The sequence below is a fragment of the Poecilia latipinna genome, unplaced genomic scaffold, assembly GCF_001443285.1.
Source record: "Poecilia latipinna isolate Pla-1442-1.1 unplaced genomic scaffold, P_latipinna-1.0 Scaffold277, whole genome shotgun sequence".
Lineage (NCBI taxonomy): Eukaryota > Metazoa > Chordata > Actinopteri > Cyprinodontiformes > Poeciliidae > Poecilia > Poecilia latipinna.
In genome coordinates, this window is record NW_015112893.1 from 391,814 (window position 1) to 410,338 (window position 18,525).

An 18,525-nucleotide genomic window follows, 5' to 3' on the forward strand; every position below is an offset into this window, starting at 1 on the left:
ATGTTTCAGCGTTTCTCAGAAATTTTTCTTTGGCTACATTTTCTTGTAACAATTCTCCTGATTTGTCTTTTTTTTTTTTTTTTTTTTTTTTTTTTCAAAAAAACACTGCACATAACAAAGAAAGAATGTACTAAAGGATCTTTGACAGAGGTGCTAGCTTTGAACCCAACATAAATAAAGGAATTACAAGATTATAAAAAACTATTTTAAGCATATTTCCCTAATTTCTAAATTTTAGTAAAGAGGTAGTACCACGTTTTAGAGGTAGAAAAAAATTCTTGAAATTATAAGAAATAAATTATAACAAGGCTTACCATTGTTTTCAAAGCAAACATAATTTTAAAACACATTTTTCAGAACCTTTGAAGTCACTCCTACCAAAAACATGGATATTTTATTACACATGGATGATGAGGTAGAAACTATTTCTATTTATAATAATCAGATAAAAGTCTTTGCAAAGACTAAATTAAGTCAAATTGCAACACGGTTAAAAAGACTACAAATTAACACAGCTGTGAAAACAAACCACTATTGAAACATCTAACAAAGCAGTCATAGTTTTCAAAAAAAAAAGAAGAAAAAAAGACATTTTAATGAAAAATATCAAGATTACTGTAAAGGCTACAACAGATGGGCTAAGGAGTCAATGATAAAATAGATCATTCGTGAGCATGTTTGTGAGCATAAAGTTTCTCAGTTGAGAAAATGCTCCGTTTGACTGGTGCTTTTATTTTCTAATGGGTTCTCAACCAGAACAAAATATCTGCTGATGTCTGTGGATCATGCTAGTATAAATGAATCCCTCCCTGCATGGTTGACTATGATAATGACCTACAGCTCCAACTTATCTTTTCTCTGTGTGTGGATGTTGGACTGCAGCTGCTGCCTGATTTTAACTTTTCTTCCAACCACCACATGAGTAGCATTAGCATGAAGTAACTTTTCAAGGAAAACTGTGCTTAACTGGAGTGATCAACCATGTTGACGTTTTAACAGTTATGTTAATCCAACACAGTTAAACCCTCAGTTGAACAAAACATGTACTGATGTTGAGAATTCCTGCTGCTTCCAATGAATTCAGAAAGAGAGCAGAAAGTATAGTTTATACAGGAATGTTGCCTGAATTTTTGTTTCTTCAATTCCAGTCCAGATGTGGTTTCTTTCACTCTTTAGCAACTTTCAACTGTGTTCTCACCGTTTTTCTTTTTTGCTTTGCTGCATAATTTTTTGATTTCAGGAATAGAAATTGCTTAAAAAAAAGAATGTTGTAATAATGATAATGTATGCTCTTTAAATTAGAGTGCATCAGCGCACATACTGTAGGTGGCTGGTTTCTACAGAGAAAATGGTTGCAATTGTTAGTTGTGTTGCATATATTGGGGAATCCAGCAGATTTTTCAGAGTTTGTTTAACATTGTAATAACAAAATCACCTGATTCCAATAGCTGTCTGACTAATTGGTGCGTTTTCAGGTTATGCCAGAGAAGTGGATTAAAAGTAGTGATCTGTCAGGAGTTACTCAGGCCTTGCGTAATAGAAGCCTCGCCTACTTTTACTGCTGATGAAAACTGATGGTACATGAGCAAAAATAAACCCAGAAAATGTTTGCGTCAGGTGTTTTTATGAATCTAACAATTTAAGCAGTAAGTATGCTCACCATGGACGTCCTTCTGGGCAATATTCTGTGTCCGGATGAGCGAAGACAGCCGTCGGACATCTCCTTTAAAGACACATTCGTGCACCGGAAAGTCCAGCCCCGGTTTGATGATCGGGTTTTTGTTGTTGTCATCAATAACATCCGATGTTGCCAGAGTGTTATTGGTGTTACCATTATTCTGCGACTGTGTGGACGGTGACTTGATTAACTTGTGGTTGCTGAATATTTTACTCGCCCTGCTCTTGTTATTCGCCTTGGGGACAGCGAAGGTCCCGGTGGCAGCTTCCTCGTCCGGTTCCAGCAGATCCTCGTCCTTGCTCGGCCTCTGGTCCTTACGCAGGGAGCGGAGCTTCTCTCCGGTCATTTTCTAAACGGTTCAGGCTGACGGAGCAGAGGGTGTCGCCGCTGACGATGACCCTCCGGGCGAATTGATGCGATTCGCCGGCTGGAGCTCCTTACGCAAACGCTGGAAATCGTACAACATTTAATTCAACGAATACCTGTCCACCAAAGACGCAAAAACGCCACTTTTCTGAAGAAAGAAGTAGCGGAAGCTTTTGTTTACCGGTTTATTGTCAAAACAAACTGCTCCCTCCCCTCCCGCCGTCCTAAACTGTCGTTGCTGCTCAACACAGAAGCGTCTCACTAGTACGAAAGAGTCCGCTTTCAACTATCGCGAGACTTCAGAAAAGGTTACTAACGGTTATTATCTCAGGTTACTGTTAATGTAACACGGATTTAAAATAAATATTGTATTTTATACTGTGTGTTTTACTACTGACACAAATCATCGCTTTGTTTTATTTTTGTATTATCTATATTGTCTTGATAATGACAAAAAACAAAATCTCTAATATCAGGAACATCTTTGCTATGAAGGAGATATGGTAACATATTCCCTTCACAGATAATGAGGAGGGTTTATATATATATATATATATATATATATATATATATATATATATATATATATATATATTAAGTGCAATTTCTTTTCTATTTTTTTCCCATTAATACCCACCATCTTAAACTGCACGAATTCATTTACATTTTTTCCCTTTATTGTAGCTGATTAATTCCTCACTGCCTCACTGTTTATGGCTCTTTGCAAATAAAAATGCAAAAATAAAAAAAAAACAAATAAAATAGTACAATATTTCTAATGTGGGCTACTGTATTTTGGAGAGAAAAAAAATATTAATTCAGCCTATTTGCTTTTAATCAGAACTGAACTTGTATGACCAGTGAAATCCAATCAAAACAAACAAACAAAAAATATTGATAATAATTGAGACACACAAAAAAAATGATTTTGACTAGAAATACATGATATGGACTCCAGTCAGACTCAAGTCACAAATTTGGTGACTTTAGGCTCGACTAGGTAAATCCCAAACGACTTTGAATTTGACTTCAAAGTCAAGCTATTCTTGACTTCAAATGGACATAGGTTTTTGAAAATTCTTTAGGTCATCTGTTTACATTAGGAGATGGTGATTAAGAAACAGGTTGTGGTATCAAACACACAAGAGTTGAAACTTACACCAGGAAAAACTGTATTGAGGCTAGTTTATGTTGCCTTATGACTGTGTATATTAATTTTAATTTATGTATTATATTTTTAGACAAATAACAGAGACTAGTGAGTTATTTCACATAGAACAAAATGTTTTGTCCACTGCTTGGCCAAAACAAAAAAGCCATCACCAAAATAGGTCATTCTAATATTTTATTGTGTGAATGAAAATGGTGTCTCCCTCAATCTCTCTTTCAATTTGAGCGCAATGAATCCCAGCATTATCATACAGGAATATGTCCACACCAACAAGGAATTTAAATCCATTGATGGGATAAACTGGTCGCTCAATGTACAGATAGTCAGCTGACCTCATTCTTTGGGATCATGATGTTGCTGAACCTGACTAACTAGCAATCTCAGATCACAGTACTGCCCACATAGGCTTCTGCAGTGGACACTAGGTATGACGTGTGCAACACTTCATCCGCCTTCTTTCTTACCCTGATGCACCATTACTTTGGAAGAGGGTAAATCTGGACTCATCAGACCATATGGTCGTCTTCCATTGCCCCAAAGCCCAATCTTTATGCTCCCCTGCAAACTGAAGCCTTTTTCTTCAGTTAGCCTTTCTGATTTGTTTTCTTATGACTTCACAGCTGTTCAGTCCCAATCCCTCGAGTTCCCTTCACAATGTGTGTGCGCATATGCGCTTACTTTCTCTATTAAACATAGCTGTGAATTCAAACATTTGCTGCCAACCAATTAACATCCCACAATGCAACTGTGCATTAAAAAATTAAGGTACAGTTATGGATGTGATCCAGCAGTTTGATCAGATCACATATTCTTTCCAGACACATTTCTTTTCACAGCAAGAAGCTGCATTTTCAAAATTTAGCCACCTTATTAATAATGAATGTAGTTCATACTGCATTTCGTTACAGTGTTTTTCTTTCTCCAATTTCATCTCCCCAAATGTTGTAATCTGACTACATTTGTTCTTTGAAAGCAGTGGTTCCCCATTTTTCCTCCAGTTTCTAATAAAGCATTTGACAGTTCTTAACCCATTCTGCGATCTGCTTAGATGTAGACGATGCATGCTGATAATCTGACCATTTTTAAACAACCAAATGGAAATGCAATGCACTTTGTTATGGCTCAGTATGTTTTGTTGGTCTATTTTATTAAAAAGCAATAAAATAAATTGGTGCCAGGGCTCGTAACGTAAAAAAGTGGAAACATTTACGTAGTATGAACACTTCCGCAGGACACTACTACACTTAGTCCTGCTAGATTTCTGTTATCAGTGAAAGTCAATACGGTGCACGTCTACCCCATGTGGTTCAAACAGGGAAGTGCACTTCGAGTTACTGTCTCTTTCCCAAGCTTGAAAAGGAACAATCCACCAAATTCTACGTATCTTTTCAGCAACGTCAACAGCTGCTATGGTAGTGGCTTACAAATAAACACAAAATGGTAATTTATGGAGAAACATGCGTAAAGGTTTACAAACTTCTTTGATTTGTTGGTGTGGGCTGCCTTTATTCCTTCAAGAACTTGCCTTTTTACGGTCTGAAATATTTTCTGGAGATGACATAGTTGTAAAATCACAGAACTGAATTCAAATGAACTCGTTATTCACAAGAGACAACTAAACTTTTAACCTGATTCAAAAACAAGATTCATTGCATCACAGCGGCAGGGCAGACAGGAAAGCAAACAACGTGCTGTCGTAACAAACGCCGGACACCCCCGGCGCTACAGCCAATCAGCGCCTCGCTCTACATGCTGATGAGCGCTGATTGGCTGCAAAGGACGAGCTTGTGGAACAGCCCCATAAAATAGTATTTCCCTTTTGCCGTTAAACGGTAATGCGCACTCATCTTGAGTTCAGTGTGTCCGGGTGAATCAGAGAAGCTCACGGTTATGGCCCAGTCAAATAAACATGAGGCTGGCGATTTGTTCGCTGGCTTCCGCACGGCTTTTAAATCTTTCGCCACAGATGCCATACACATCGGCCAGGAGCCGGAGCAGTGGTCATCGATGGCTGTAGTACCGCCGATTTCCCTCTCTACCACCTTCAAACAGCACTCACCGGGGAACCACGCTGTAAGTAGCCGGATAAGACTCAGTTGTTTAAGGCGGGGGGAGGAAAAGAGGGAGTGGCGGTAATATATACCCATAGGATATACCTATAATAAAATAAGCTAAAAATAAACATGTTTGTGTAAGACTTCAGTAATAGTACAATATGAGTTTTACGTGGACTCTCATTTTATTAGTCATTGATTTCTTGTCCTATAATGTACTTTTAAAGAGGTCGAGAAATGTAGGCATATCTAAAAAAAAATGAATGGAATTCAGCATTTTATATATTTCAGTGGTTAAATTTAGAAAGCGAAACTATTATATTCAGATTTCTTACACAATGTGATGTTTTAAGCGCTCATTTTTAGTAAAATTTGTGATGTGGCTTACATCTATTGCAAAGCCAAAATTCAGATCCGGGACGAGTTTACAATCAACAAGAAGCTAAGATAGCGACCCAGAAAGAGCCCCCTGCTTCAAAACCAACTCCTGTTTATAAGGATATTTGGCTACTTCCACAAAGAAGCCAAATACATTATGCAAAAAGCATGGTAATGGCAGCATTATTCTGATGGTCTGTTTTGGTACAAGTGACAATTCTGCATCAAACAAAGTGGTGGAATAATAGAGGAAGACTGGGTACAAATTCTTCAACCCCACCTCAAATCAAATCGATAAAGCTGGGATACAACTGGGTGTTACAACTCGATGATGATTCCAAATACACATCAAAATTGCTGTTGGAATAAATGATGCAGGCTAAGATTAAGCTTCTGAAATGGCTTCGACCCTATTTAAAATTCAGTGCCTTAAAGCACTTAAAGAAGCACTTAAAGAAAGAAGCATAGACCTCCACCAAACTGTGGAATGTGCAACTTTTTCTACAGCTGGTTTCCTTCCACTTAAGTTTCCAACAACTGATCGGCAGAACCCTCTTTATAGATTTTTGCTAATATTCTACATTACTGAAATGTTCCTACAGATTAAGAGTTAGCTGAACAGACAGACTTTATACACTACCTGTGCAACAACTTGTTAATGATTTAACTTGTTCCAACCCCTTCTTACTACATGTTATGTATTGTTAAAACAAAATGCCCCAAAATGTAAAATCTGTTAATCAAGGCTAAAATGGAAAAAGTACTTCAGTGTTCTGATTACTAAACTTCCCCTTTCCACCAAAGATGCATACATTTACTAGCTAACTATTTACTGTCAATCATTTATGGCTGGTTATTTGTAAACTTGTTTTTCATGTTGCAAGTAAGGCGGATTGGAGAAAACTGAACGTAAGATAACATGTTGTAAGCAGAGATTAATAAATTATAGTTAACTCTTAGTTATGTTCAGATAAAAACACCTTCTAATTTAGTCTGCAAGTCCAACTAAAAGTTCACCTTTTTCTATTTTTTTTAATTTTTTTTTATTAGCTCTTTTACAAAAGATTACCTCACCAATCTACAATCTTTTCTTTCTGTTAATCAAAATTAGCCGTAGGTTTTCCTGCCTAATTTTGAAACCTAATGTACCTAACGTAGATTAGTTTTCAAAGAACCTAATCTACGTTCTTTGAAATGGTAGATGATTTTGTGCAAACCAAACAAAGCCTTATAGATATAGGGGAGCAGTTCATATAGTATGCTGTAGATAAAGTCGATGAGGTGTATTTCTCACTCACAGTGAACTACACAAACCTTATGTTACTTACATGACATCAAAATAACAGCTGCAGAAAATATAAAACACTAGAAAAGGTCGCCTCGTTACATTTTTGTCCAGGAAACGTGAACGAACCTAAAATGTAATATTTAAGTTTTAATTTTTTGTTGCATGAAAGTCGCACCATTCATTTAATAAATTAAATGAAAAGCTCAAGGATAGTAGACGGCACAAATAAAACTTCGTAAACAGAAGCATCATCCACTGATTGATTTTCCATTGTCCTAAATATGTTTGAAATATTCAGATTTAGCTGCATAACCTCTGTTGTCGTTCCTTCCATTAACTATATATATTTTCCCAGCTTCTGCAGAAACACTGAATGTAACGAAAGCCTGTGGGCTGGAAGTGGTAACCAGGTTCACTAATATTCCAAGTGAACATCTTCTTTTCCTCCCAGGGCTTTGAGTACAGTCGGAGTGGAAACCCTACCAGGAACTGTCTGGAAAAGGCCGTGGCAGCGCTGGACGGAGCAAAACACTGTAAGCAGCGCAATCACAGAGCAGATTCAGAACATTCTTACCATGGGAAGTTCATAGTTTTATCTGGTGTCTTAAAACACCATAGCTGTTGGGGATTTTCACATCATAAGCTATTTCCAAACAGTTGAATTAGTCTTTCTTGTAGGCCTAAGAAAAGTATCCACTTCATTCTTATCTTTATTCATGCACAGTTGAAGATAAGGAGGATAAAGTGAAGAAATTGCTTTTGATTATGTAGACTTGCATGTTTGGCAACTTTGCCAACTTCATAGCTAAAGACGGAGGTAAAACCTAATTAAATTGAATATCAACCAGTTATTTTCTACCATTTTAAATGAGCAAAAGCACGTTATTCTGTATTAGACTACTTTTAAATGGCAATAGAATTTGGCCAGGCTTGGAAACAGATGTGAACTTCTAAACATAGAAATAAAAGTTTTTTTTTTTGAAGTTGATGTTTATTCTCCATTGATTGGTCAGACCCGGACCATTGCGAAGGGGAAAGGTTTAACTCTGTGAGCTTTTTGTGTTTTTGTTGGTCGCTTTAAAATCACTTAATATATAGTTATTGGTATAAGCAGCCATAAAATTTGCTTTACTGCAATGCTGTTGCTCACTTTGATACTTTTTCTGGTCTCATTGATTGAACCTTAAACCACAGGAACATGATGATGGTAAGATTTTTGTGACTTTTAAAAGCATAATTATGGCATTAAGGTCAATTCTTTGAGTATAGTAACCTTCAGTAAATTTGCCTTGGTGTCACAGTATTTGCACAAAATAGACCAAACCGGTGTGGTTTAATTGCTTAATACTCTGTAGAAATATTTCCAAACAACAGAATTTGTCTTTCTTTTATGCGGGAAACTGTAGTAGCCTTCTTTTAGCCGCCTGACTGGCAGTGTCCAGTAACAGGTGGGGGAAGGGTAGCACTATACTGTTCTTTGCTCCCAGCAGCTGAGAAAAACTCTGGTCATTTCTCTCACATCTCATGAAAAGGATTTGAAACTGCAAAAATCAATTGACTGCAAATGCTAGCAATTTTCACACTTAACTTTAAACACTTTAGTTTACTATAATGATCACTGACTACTTAAAACCCTGAGAGTTTCCTATTTTAATGAAATGTTGTTTTTTGGTTTTCAGTAACCATCTTTGCTCCTCCTCTACAGGCCTTGCTTTTGCCTCAGGACTGGCAGCCACGGCGACCATTACTCACATGCTGAAGAAAGGAGACGGGATTGTCTGCATGGACGATGTGTACGGAGGTGAGATTCAGCTTTGGGATATTCATCTTCTCTTATAATCATCTGCCATAATACAAACAATTAGCTTTCCTTCTTTTTTTATTACATTTTTTTTTTTTTTAACAATCTGAACGGTTCGGTGGTTCCCTTGTTTATTGTAAAGGTACCAACCGATACTTCCAAAGAGTCGCAGCTGGATTTGGGCTGGAAACAACTTTTGCTGACTGTACAAAGCCAGAGTTGCTGAAAGCTGCTCTGAAGCCCAACACCAAAGTAGGTCAAGGAAAGGGAAGAACTTACTGTTCTTGTTGTTTTTGTCACAATTGTTTGTCCTGTTTTTGGGTGTAAATGCCATCTTTTTTTTACTGCTAACTCAGAGCAGTCATTGTGAGTCAGCACTTTGTGTAATTGCCATTTACTTTAACTTCCTATTTATTCCACCTGACTAAGTGCTTCACTAATGCCTGGTCTTGTCTCTGCCGGTGTAGCTGGTGTGGATCGAGACTCCAACCAACCCCATGATGAAGGTGGTGGACATCAAGGCCTGCTCTGACTTGGTGCACGAGCACAGCAAAGACATTGTAGTGGTTGTTGACAACACCTTCATGTCTTCTTATTTCCAGGTAGTAATGATTCCTTGTAATCAAATTCCTGTGACTCATTCAATGATTAACCTGTGTGTTTGTTTTGTTCACCCTTAGCGCCCCTTGGCTTTAGGAGCTGATATCTGTATGTACTCCGCCACCAAATACATGAATGGTAGGTTATAAAAGAGACCTCATGTAATGTTGAATCTATTTTATTGCACATTGTTGTAAACATTTTTTTTTTCTGATGTGGGGTTAGACATTCGATGAGGTAAATGACCAACATTCTGGAAAAAATGCAATATTATGATTTCAATGTTGTCAAAGAGAGCGTTACAAATACTGTCCAGGCTTTTTATTGGTACTCCGTTAGAAAACATTTTAAATGTGTTAAATGTTTTGACCAGCTGACAATCAAACCCTGAAAATGTCAAAATTGTCAAAGTAAAAAAAAAAAAAAAAAAAAGAAAAAGTAAACATTTAGAAACAAGAATCAGCTTGAGCTTTTATAAGAATAGTTTCTCCATAAATGTCAACAGCTTATCAAAACAGACCAAAAAGAGCAAAAATCAGACCGAATAGATGGAATTGATTTTAATTAGTGCAATCAGGCAGAAAACAACTTAATGCAGAAAAAGAACAAACACCTCCAAGTCTCAGTTTTCTTCATGAGAGTATACATTCAGTGGATGAAGAAAGACTATATCTATGTCTCGTGGTGAGAAAGATGGCACACTGCTGTAGGTAAATATTCCCAGAAAGTCAGGGCTATTCCTACAATTTATCTAGGCAAACTGACAAAAACAAACAAGGCAGAAGAAGAGCACACACACACACACACACACACACACACACACACACACAGAAAAGGAGCTAGTGATTTGACTGTTTATTTAGAATATACTGTATAGGGAGGGAGATTACACTTTGCATATAAAACATCCTATTTATTTTATAATGGAAAAAAATAACAGACATTTCATTTTAAAATATCAATACTTTTTATTTGGGTCGCATGTGAACCAAGAAAATGAGTGAGAGTCCTTCTATGTAGTCAGACTCATAATAACTGGAGGGAGAATACAAAAACATGCACATATTTTGATTGAAGATATTAAGATATTTTGGGAAAACTCAAAGTCCCTGAAATAAACCCCATTATATGAGTACGTAAACTCAACGTGGCTACATCAATGCTGCAGGAGCACATAGTGATGTCTTACTTTCTGTTCTAACACGAACTGTTGCTTCTGTTTATGTGGCAGGTCACAGTGACGTCGTGATGGGTCTGGTATCTTTAAACAACGATGATCTGAATGAACGACTGAGGTTTCTGCAAAACGGTGAGGAGATAATTACTGTTCTGTTATAGATTTAACCAAAATGATACTTTAAGAAAAAATGTGCCAAAATCATTCTTGGTCTGCATGTAGTATGTGTCTTTTTACCCCATTACAATGATCAAAATGATCAAGTATTAAGTTTGCAAGTCAGCTGCTCATTTTCTTTTTTCTTCGAAGTCATTCTCTGCCTACTTAGCATCTGGTGAAGTGGCTACTTGAACCTGTTCTGCTTTCATTCAGCAAACAACCAACACAAATGTCTGAGGCCAAAGTCCTTCACCAAACTAAACCTTTCACATTGTTGGGGCTTTGTTCTGTTTGCCTGATCAAAATTTTTTGGAAGATTTGTTTCTAACCTCTGTGATTAATGTTCTGCCTGCGACCAGCCATCGGTGGCGTGCCGTCTCCCTTTGACTGCTACCTGTGCAACCGAGGCCTGAAGACGCTACACCTGCGCATGGAGCAGCACTTTAAAAACGCCATGGCTGCTGCCAAGTTTCTGGAGGCAGATCCCAGGGTGGAGCGGGTGATTTTCCCAGGTGAATTCTTTGTCACACCTAATATTTGTTGAGACATGCGTCCCAACTTTCTAGAGTTGCTCACAGCAATTTACTCTTCACTGGAATAGAACCACAATGTAAAGAACAGACAGCTCTTGAGAAGTGTGTCAAAGTGAGGTTAATTCATTTGAATTTTTTTATTATTTTTTTATTTATCTGCTGCGATGGAACATTTATGTGTTTTCTTTAATGCTTTTGTACAGGAAGGTGCGATTCAGCTGCATAAGCCTGGCTCTTAATAATAAAAAGCGGACTCTTTGTTGTTCTCGTATAAACTGTGTTAACCTTTAACCATATGAAATGAAATAATCAGCATTCTCAGCTCCAGTTTCCTCTGATGTTCATGCCAGCGTACTGTGTGTCTGTGACCTTTCCCTTCTTTTTCAGTTTTATTCCACTATAGACTTGATAAAAATTTACGACCCCAACCTTTCCCTTTTCAAGGATCCCTTCCCTTTATGGCTAAATGAATCATACATTTGTGCTTTTCCTGTTTTCAGTTGTTCTCACAGTATTGTTCAAGGTTTCTCCCAGAAAACTTGCTAAGCCTGGTGGTTGGGTGCTAGGGCAATCATTCATCCAGCGGCCCGTCGTGTTTTTGAGTTAAAAATGCTTAAACCTGACAGGAAATTTGAAAGTATCTCTATTGGAAGATTAATACCTGAACACCAACTACAAAGTCTTAAAAAATGCAGACATTTTAAAGAGACTTTAAAAAAAAAAAGAAGTAGCATGAATAGGTTTTGACACACAGGCATGTATCCATTTTTTTGCTGAACCTTGTCTAAAAAAACACATTTCTCTCAGCTGCTGTTTTGAGCTGCTCAAGCAGAAGTATCAAGAGTTCACATACTTCCTTGCACTAATTTAGAGCTTTTATTCAAGCCACAATCTTGAACAAAAGCCTAAAAAACGAGCCCTGTTGCTTTGTGTAGGGAAACTAGGTGGTGTTTGCAACTGGTTTTTCATGTTTTTTCCTCTCCACACAGGCCTGCCCTCCCACCCACAGTATGACTTGATGAAGAAACAATGCACCGGATGTCCAGGGATGATCACCTTCTATATCAAAGGGAAACTCGAACACGCCACCACCTTCCTCAGCAACCTTAAAGTAATTTATAGATAATATGTTTTAAGTCTTTTTTGTTGTTGTTGTTGTTGTGGTTGGTATTCAGAAATTTCTGGTAATGGACCCAGTTTAGACAAAAACAACCTTAGGCAGCATCACATTATTACTATGTTATTGTTGTAGCGTAACCTGATTATTATTTTGCTTACACAAAGATGGGTAGAAAGAAAGGCAAGTTGTGTCCATACGGCACACATCAACAAACCTAAGCAGAAATTACTCAGTGTAATTCTTGTTTCTGGTTAAATATTTGTGTATTTTGTCATTAATCGTTCCTACTACTACTGTATTTATCAAGCGTTTTATTAAAAACAAAAGCTGCAGTAAAGTGTTGTATCGAAGTCCAGCCCTTTATTCTAAATCAATTAACCTTTAAAACGTGGAAGTGAGACACGACAGTGAGATCAGTAAAACCTAAAACAGAAATCCTTATGCGGTTTAATATTTGCTGCTGTTTCCTTCATGTCTGTTGTTTGGTTTCAGATGTTTGCAGTCGCAGAGAGCCTGGGTGGTTATGAAAGCTTAGCAGAACATCCGTAAGTATCATCTATCTGTACTCCTAAAAGAGCTTTCGAAACAATTTTACACCTTTCTTTTTGCAAGATAAACTGCATTTTGAAATAATCCCACAAGAGGGCAGCAAAGCTCAAAAATAGAATCAACCCCTACGTTAGGATTTTTTTTTTTTTTTTTTTTTGCATTGACTGTTCTGCTTTCCTTCAGTACATCAGGATTTTTTTTCTGTGTTCAGCACATGTTGAAGTTTCTTGTCTCTTGTCTGGATTTAGAGCAATCATGACCCATGCCTCAGTGCCAGAGAAAGAGAGGGCCGTTCTTGGGATCAGTGACACACTGATCCGTCTCTCAGTGGGACTGGAAGACGCGGCTGACATCATCGAAGACCTTGACCAGGCACTGAACGTTGCTGTGAGTATCAGTAATAGTCAAAACAAACTGAGGAAGAACCTCAGTTTGTTAGTCAAAACAGGCTTTAAATATGGGTGTGAGAATCTGAACTTTTGCCAGCTAAGGCAGAAACTGTTTCTCCTGGGTTCCAGCTAGAAATCTGCAGCAGGAGAAAGTAAGCCTGAAGTACAGTTGACTGCAGTTTTTTTTTTGTTTTACTTTTAAGGGAAACTACCTGTGATTGTCTATTGGCTCAATCACAGGCATTTTTGCAACCTATCAGATAAAAGCTGTGGGATGGATCCCCAAGTATGTATGATCTAAAGTTTACTGATTACAGAAACATGTAATATCCATCCTGTTTCTTTTGCTGCCACATGTTTTTTTTTTTTTTTTTTGGGGTTTTTTTGTGCAGAGCGTGTGGTTTAGAATAACATACAGGGGGCACCAGAGAGCTCAGAAGGCCCACCAGATTTAAACCCCAAAGAGGCTTTCCATATTTTTTTCAGAATAAACAAAACAATAACACACATACAGTGATGATTGCATAAAACTTTATTTAAAAACTAACAAAAAAAATATATATACATATTTCCAAGAACTGCATGTGTTTTAACATACGTGCAGCTGCAAGTATGTAATTTTCAAAGAATCTGGACCTGATGAGCCTGCATTATTGATCAAAATTTTAGATTGTTATTAGGTTATTGACTTTATTACATATGATCAAAGTTATTACGTTATGAGCAGGTATTACATTATTGGTTGCCACAATCCATCCAAGATTTTTTCCCCTCCAATCACCTTTTTCCGAAGGGTTAATCAAGCCTTCCTGACTTTTTTATCCATTCATTTCCCAAATGTCCTTCTATCCATCCGTATATTTTATCCAAGATTCTTTTCCCCAATCCCATTTTCTAAATGACTCACCCAACCAGCCTTTCTCCCCACAAGTACCATCCATCCATCCATCCATCCATCCATCCATCCATCCATCCAGGCTTTTCTTTGTTTTTTTCCAATCCCATTCCCGAAAATTTCAATCCAGATATTCTTTCCCAATCCGTTCTCTGAAAGGCATCCATCCATCCATCCATCCATCCATCCATCCATCCATCCATCCATCCATCCATCCATCCATCCATCCATCCATCCATCCATCCATCCATCCTTCTTTCTTTCTTTCTTTCTTTCTTTCTTTCTTTCTTTCTTTCTTTCTTTCTTTCTTTCTTTCTTTCTTTCTTTCTTTCTTTCTTTGTTTGTTTGTTTGTTTGTTTGTTTGTTTGTTTGTTTGTTTGTTTGTTTATTTTTTTCTTTATTTCTTTCTTTATTTCTTTCTTTATTTCTTTCTTTCTTTGTCCTACAAAATCTGTAGTTAACCTGAGGCAATACAAAACCTCAGCTTTGATGAGCTCTTCACTTTTCAGACCGATTCAAATTGAGAAATTTTCAGTAGATTGATAACAAAGACTTTTTGGATTGGCAAAGGGCAAGCTGTTGTGCACAGGCTGTTTGATTTCAGATTCCTTTCTCATTTTTAGCTGCGGACATGTTGGACAGGTTAAACGTTTCATCAAAAAGCAAATCAAGCCTTCAGCGATTCCCACACACGGGTATAAAAGAAGCATTGCTGGTGGGGAAAACCTGGACTACATTACTGATAAAGGAATAGTACATGTGGGAGGCTTTCCAATCTTTATCAGTACAAGAAGTGAGTCTTAGGAGCCACCGGCGTATTAATACTGATGTGGTAATGAGAACGATGGCTCAAGATGAAGACAAATCAGTCCAGAGGAAGTGTTGGGAAAATTTTGGGAATATTTACAGAGAGTCAGTGCAGGAGTAATAACAGTCCAGAGTTGAGCAGATAAACCCCTTCTCTGTGCCGCCGGGGCAGATCCATCATTCCTTGACTCTGCTGCAGGCGGTGCAGCGTAGAGCTAAACAGACGAATGGCTCTCCTCATAAAAATCTCTTGGATTAATTCGTCTTTATGTTCTCCGAGTTAAAGTGAGAACAAATACTCGGCGTTGTGCAGAGACACATCTTCGGTTAACGAACCATGCATTCAATTAACTGGCTGCATATGTATTTGCTGTGAAACATTTCTTCTCGTATCTGTGAGCCAGACAGACTGCTCATCATGAGTACCGCAGAATCCTCTTTGAGGTTGACTGCTTGGTTTGAGCCTCTCTCTCACCTGAGTGCACGCTGCGCACCGCTGCACTCAGATTTCAGACTTTGTCCAGATATTTCCCCCCCCCCCCCCCCCCCCACACACACACACGCATTCCTTCTTGAAGGCATGGGTTTTCTTGCACCCCTTTCCTTCTTTCCCTGCCAGGATGTTTCATCAAACTCATTTGACGACATTGTGATTGTTTTATTCAGCGGGTGATGGTCATGAATGTGAGTCCCTGTGTGTTTTATATAATGAAAAAAATTAATTAGGGACTGAAATACACAGTTCAATAAAACCACTAGAATCCCACAGCTTGATTAAATTTATTTAGACCAAGTGTGGTTGAGATTTTGTTGCGTTAAAACTGTGTTAACTGAGATTTGGTATGCTGGTTTGAGTGATTCACCTCTTATTAGCAACTGCTGGTAGAGGATCCTTTGGAAAGAATCAAAATTTCTTCCAAACCCCCTTTGCGACCTCCTTTAGCTGCGTCCTGCACGACTGCCTGTGCCTCCTCCTCTCTGCATTCAGATAACGTAGCTGCATCCCTTCTGCTGGCCATCTGTAGCAAATGGAAATTAAATGGAGACAAATATGGTCCAAGGAAAAAAAAAACTCCTCTGATGGTGAAAGTTTTAATTGGATGTGACTCCAGGTCAAGTGATGCTTATCGAAGGATTCGGATCAGGAACCTGGCTGTTGGGTAACCGTGGAAAACTCTCTTGGGGTTTGGTGAATTTTAATCGGTAGACATTTTGTCACCTGTCCAGGGTGTATCTTGCCTCTTGCCCGAAATGTTCGCTGGAGAAAGACACCAGCACCCCTCGTGACCCCACTAGGGACAAGGGTGTACAGAAAATGGATGGATGGATGGATGGACATGTTGTCACCCCCTGTCTCTGGTTTGTCTTTTGCTACTCTGGCTTTACTGCCCAGCATGCCGCCTCTGCTCATAAAGACAAGTTGACTGATTTTGTAGATTAGGCTTCCCTGTTTCTGCTCCCTGGATCCCTGAGAGCCATCGGCTGTAACCTCACATCTGTCTCCCCGTGTCTGAATGCTCAGGTTATTGATCTCTGTGTTTTTCTCTTGTTGTCTCTGACAGCACCCAAAGAAGAATTGAAACATCCGCCTGGCGTCCTCGAGCCTGAGGTTGTCGGGGTTACAATGCTCGGAAGCACCTGAAATCTAAAAACCAGATGACGATCAACACGTGGTGCCTCGGTTCCACCTTTCAGGAGACAAAATGTTCTGGAAATGGCACAGATTATGTCAACTGTGAATAATTATCATAATTTTTACACTATTATCGCTTAATGCCTATACTATCGCACTCACTTGTAAGCTTATTTATCTGATGCCAGTTTTGCTTTGTTTATATACTTGTCTGTTTTAAATTTTTTTTTTGAAAGCTTTATGAGAGAAAAATTCCATTTAGACATCTTGAAATGGTTTTCAGTATCTTAACTCCAAAAACTGTGCATTTACAAGTGAAATCTGTATTAAAGTGGGTTTTATAATGCCAACTTGTAAAAATGACTTCGTTTTTAATTGAAGCTTAGCTTTTGCTTTTATCTACTCATCAAATGTTAGTTCCTGTAAATGTTAAACATCTTATGCACAAAAAAGAACAGGATTTTGGTGTTTCTTGCCAAGCAGAAAGAGTGTCAGGTCGACAAATTTACCACCAACACTAATCAAAAGGCCATGGAATGCACTTATCTTGGAGCAGACTTTCTCGGCACATATTTGCTGTGGATGAGTTTTTTAAAGATGCAAGAGCAGGAGTTGTTTCTGTCCTCTCATAGCTGGCATTTGGGCTAATGTGGACGGCAACTTTTTCCCCCAGGTCGAGACTTAATTCGTATTTAATGGTTTATTAACAACAGACGTCAGTGGATTTTTCCCTTCCTTCCTACTCATCCATCATTTTACCAGCTCTATGGTTACAAATGTAGCCTAATGAATAAACACTTCATATTTCCTAGAGCTTCTCTCACAGGAAAGAAACGGTTCCTGTTTCTTTCCTGTGAGAAAGAAATGACTGTTAAACAAATCAGCTAGTTCCTATCTTTTAAGGTCAAATTCGTAATAACATTTCAGGGTAAATGTTAATTTTCTCCAGAAAGAAAAGCACTTCCATCCTTTAGATTTACGTTCAATGTTCAGTTTTGCCTTACTTATAAGCGTTGATCATTCAACCCTGATAATTCCCAAATCTCTGTTTACATTAGCAGAGTTGTTAATTTAACTTGTGGTCTTATATAAGCTACATTTTAATAAATTAGGAATTCATTAGAAAACATTCAAGACAAAAAAACTAGTTTCTAATTTTTAAATGAAGGTACTAGAGCCCTGGCGAAGGAGTGGAACAGCCTGAACAGACGTTCAGAGTGTAGTTTCCACAGCCCTTCAGGGATTTGGGTGAGTGTCATGCTGGTGTTGGTCCCCTGTGTTTTATCAAGTCTATCATGCAGACAGCTGCCATTAAATTTAAGAGCACTTCATGCTTCTTTAGGCTGGAAAGCTCAATAAAAGTACAGATTTCATTTACTCTATCCTAAGTACCAAAAATGGGTTTAATGACTGTGATATCACTTTGCCTGATTGGAAAGCAAACTGGCCTCATCTAATTGATATTGTAAAGACAAAGAAGAGAGGCACCAGACCCAACAATGCAGACAAGCTAAAGGCTGTTATTAAATCAACCTGGACTTCTTTAACTCCTCAACAGAGCAACAGGATGATCACCCCCATATAAAGTCACATTGACGCAGTAATTCCTGTGAAGGAAGTTCTGGAAAAGTGCTAAGTTCGTATACTGTGCAGTTCATGAACATACTTTTCAAAATGCTTAAATTTCTGTGTTAAAATATTTTTATTGCTATAGTAATTTTGGTGTTTTTTGAGGAACTGGATCCTGGGTTTTCAGCATCTGAGTCACAATCATAAAAAAAAAAAGAAAAAAAAACACTATATGAATCTATGTAATTTATGTGTTTCACTTTTAGAATTGAATTGCTAGAGCAATCCTTTAAAAGATGATTTAACATATTCCTGTAGAATTCAGTGAAATCGGACAGGGATAGTTTGGGGTTATGGA

At 37.9% G+C, this 18,525-nt stretch overlaps 2 protein-coding genes across 4 annotated transcripts in view; one reads left to right on the forward strand and one right to left on the reverse strand.

Moving 5' to 3' along the window:
• LOC106948183 (ankyrin repeat domain-containing protein 13C) overlaps positions 1 to 2,328 on the reverse strand; it is a 32,663-nt gene extending 30,335 nt beyond the window's left edge. The window contains exons 1-2 of one of the 3 annotated variants that reach the window (XM_015033722.1): positions 2,226 to 2,328; positions 1,661 to 2,126 (exon numbers count right to left, since the gene is read on the reverse strand). In XM_015033722.1, coding sequence (XP_014889208.1) covers positions 1,661 to 2,024 — 364 coding nt within the window. In that variant the 5' untranslated portion in view covers positions 2,025 to 2,126; positions 2,226 to 2,328. Of the gene's footprint in view, positions 1 to 1,660 lie in introns of all 3 variants that reach the window. The other 2 variants (XM_015033724.1, XM_015033721.1) reach the window with 2 other exon arrangements.
• A 2,693-nt stretch (positions 2,329 to 5,021) lies between these two features.
• Positions 5,022 to 16,955, forward strand: cth (cystathionase (cystathionine gamma-lyase)). The gene is made up of 12 exons (XM_015033725.1): positions 5,022 to 5,288; positions 7,387 to 7,468; positions 8,641 to 8,736; positions 8,879 to 8,988; positions 9,204 to 9,338; positions 9,417 to 9,474; positions 10,568 to 10,645; positions 11,032 to 11,184; positions 12,195 to 12,316; positions 12,818 to 12,870; positions 13,123 to 13,261; positions 16,528 to 16,955. Exons 1-12 carry the CDS (start codon positions 5,106 to 5,108, stop codon positions 16,543 to 16,545), a joined length of 1,227 nt encoding a protein of 408 aa, XP_014889211.1. The 5' UTR covers positions 5,022 to 5,105; the 3' UTR covers positions 16,546 to 16,955.
• Positions 16,956 to 18,525: the final 1,570 nt, after the last annotated feature.

Coding starts and splice junctions, on each gene's coding strand:
- cth (XM_015033725.1), top strand. CDS start 5,106: ATGGCCCAGTCAAATAAACATGAGGCTGGCGATTTGTTCGCTGGCTTC. Junction 8,989..9,203: donor CTCTGAAGCCCAACACCAAA/GTAGGTCAAGGA, acceptor CTGCCGGTGTAG/CTGGTGTGGATCGAGACTCC. Junction 12,871..13,122: donor GAAAGCTTAGCAGAACATCC/GTAAGTATCATC, acceptor GTCTGGATTTAG/AGCAATCATGACCCATGCCT.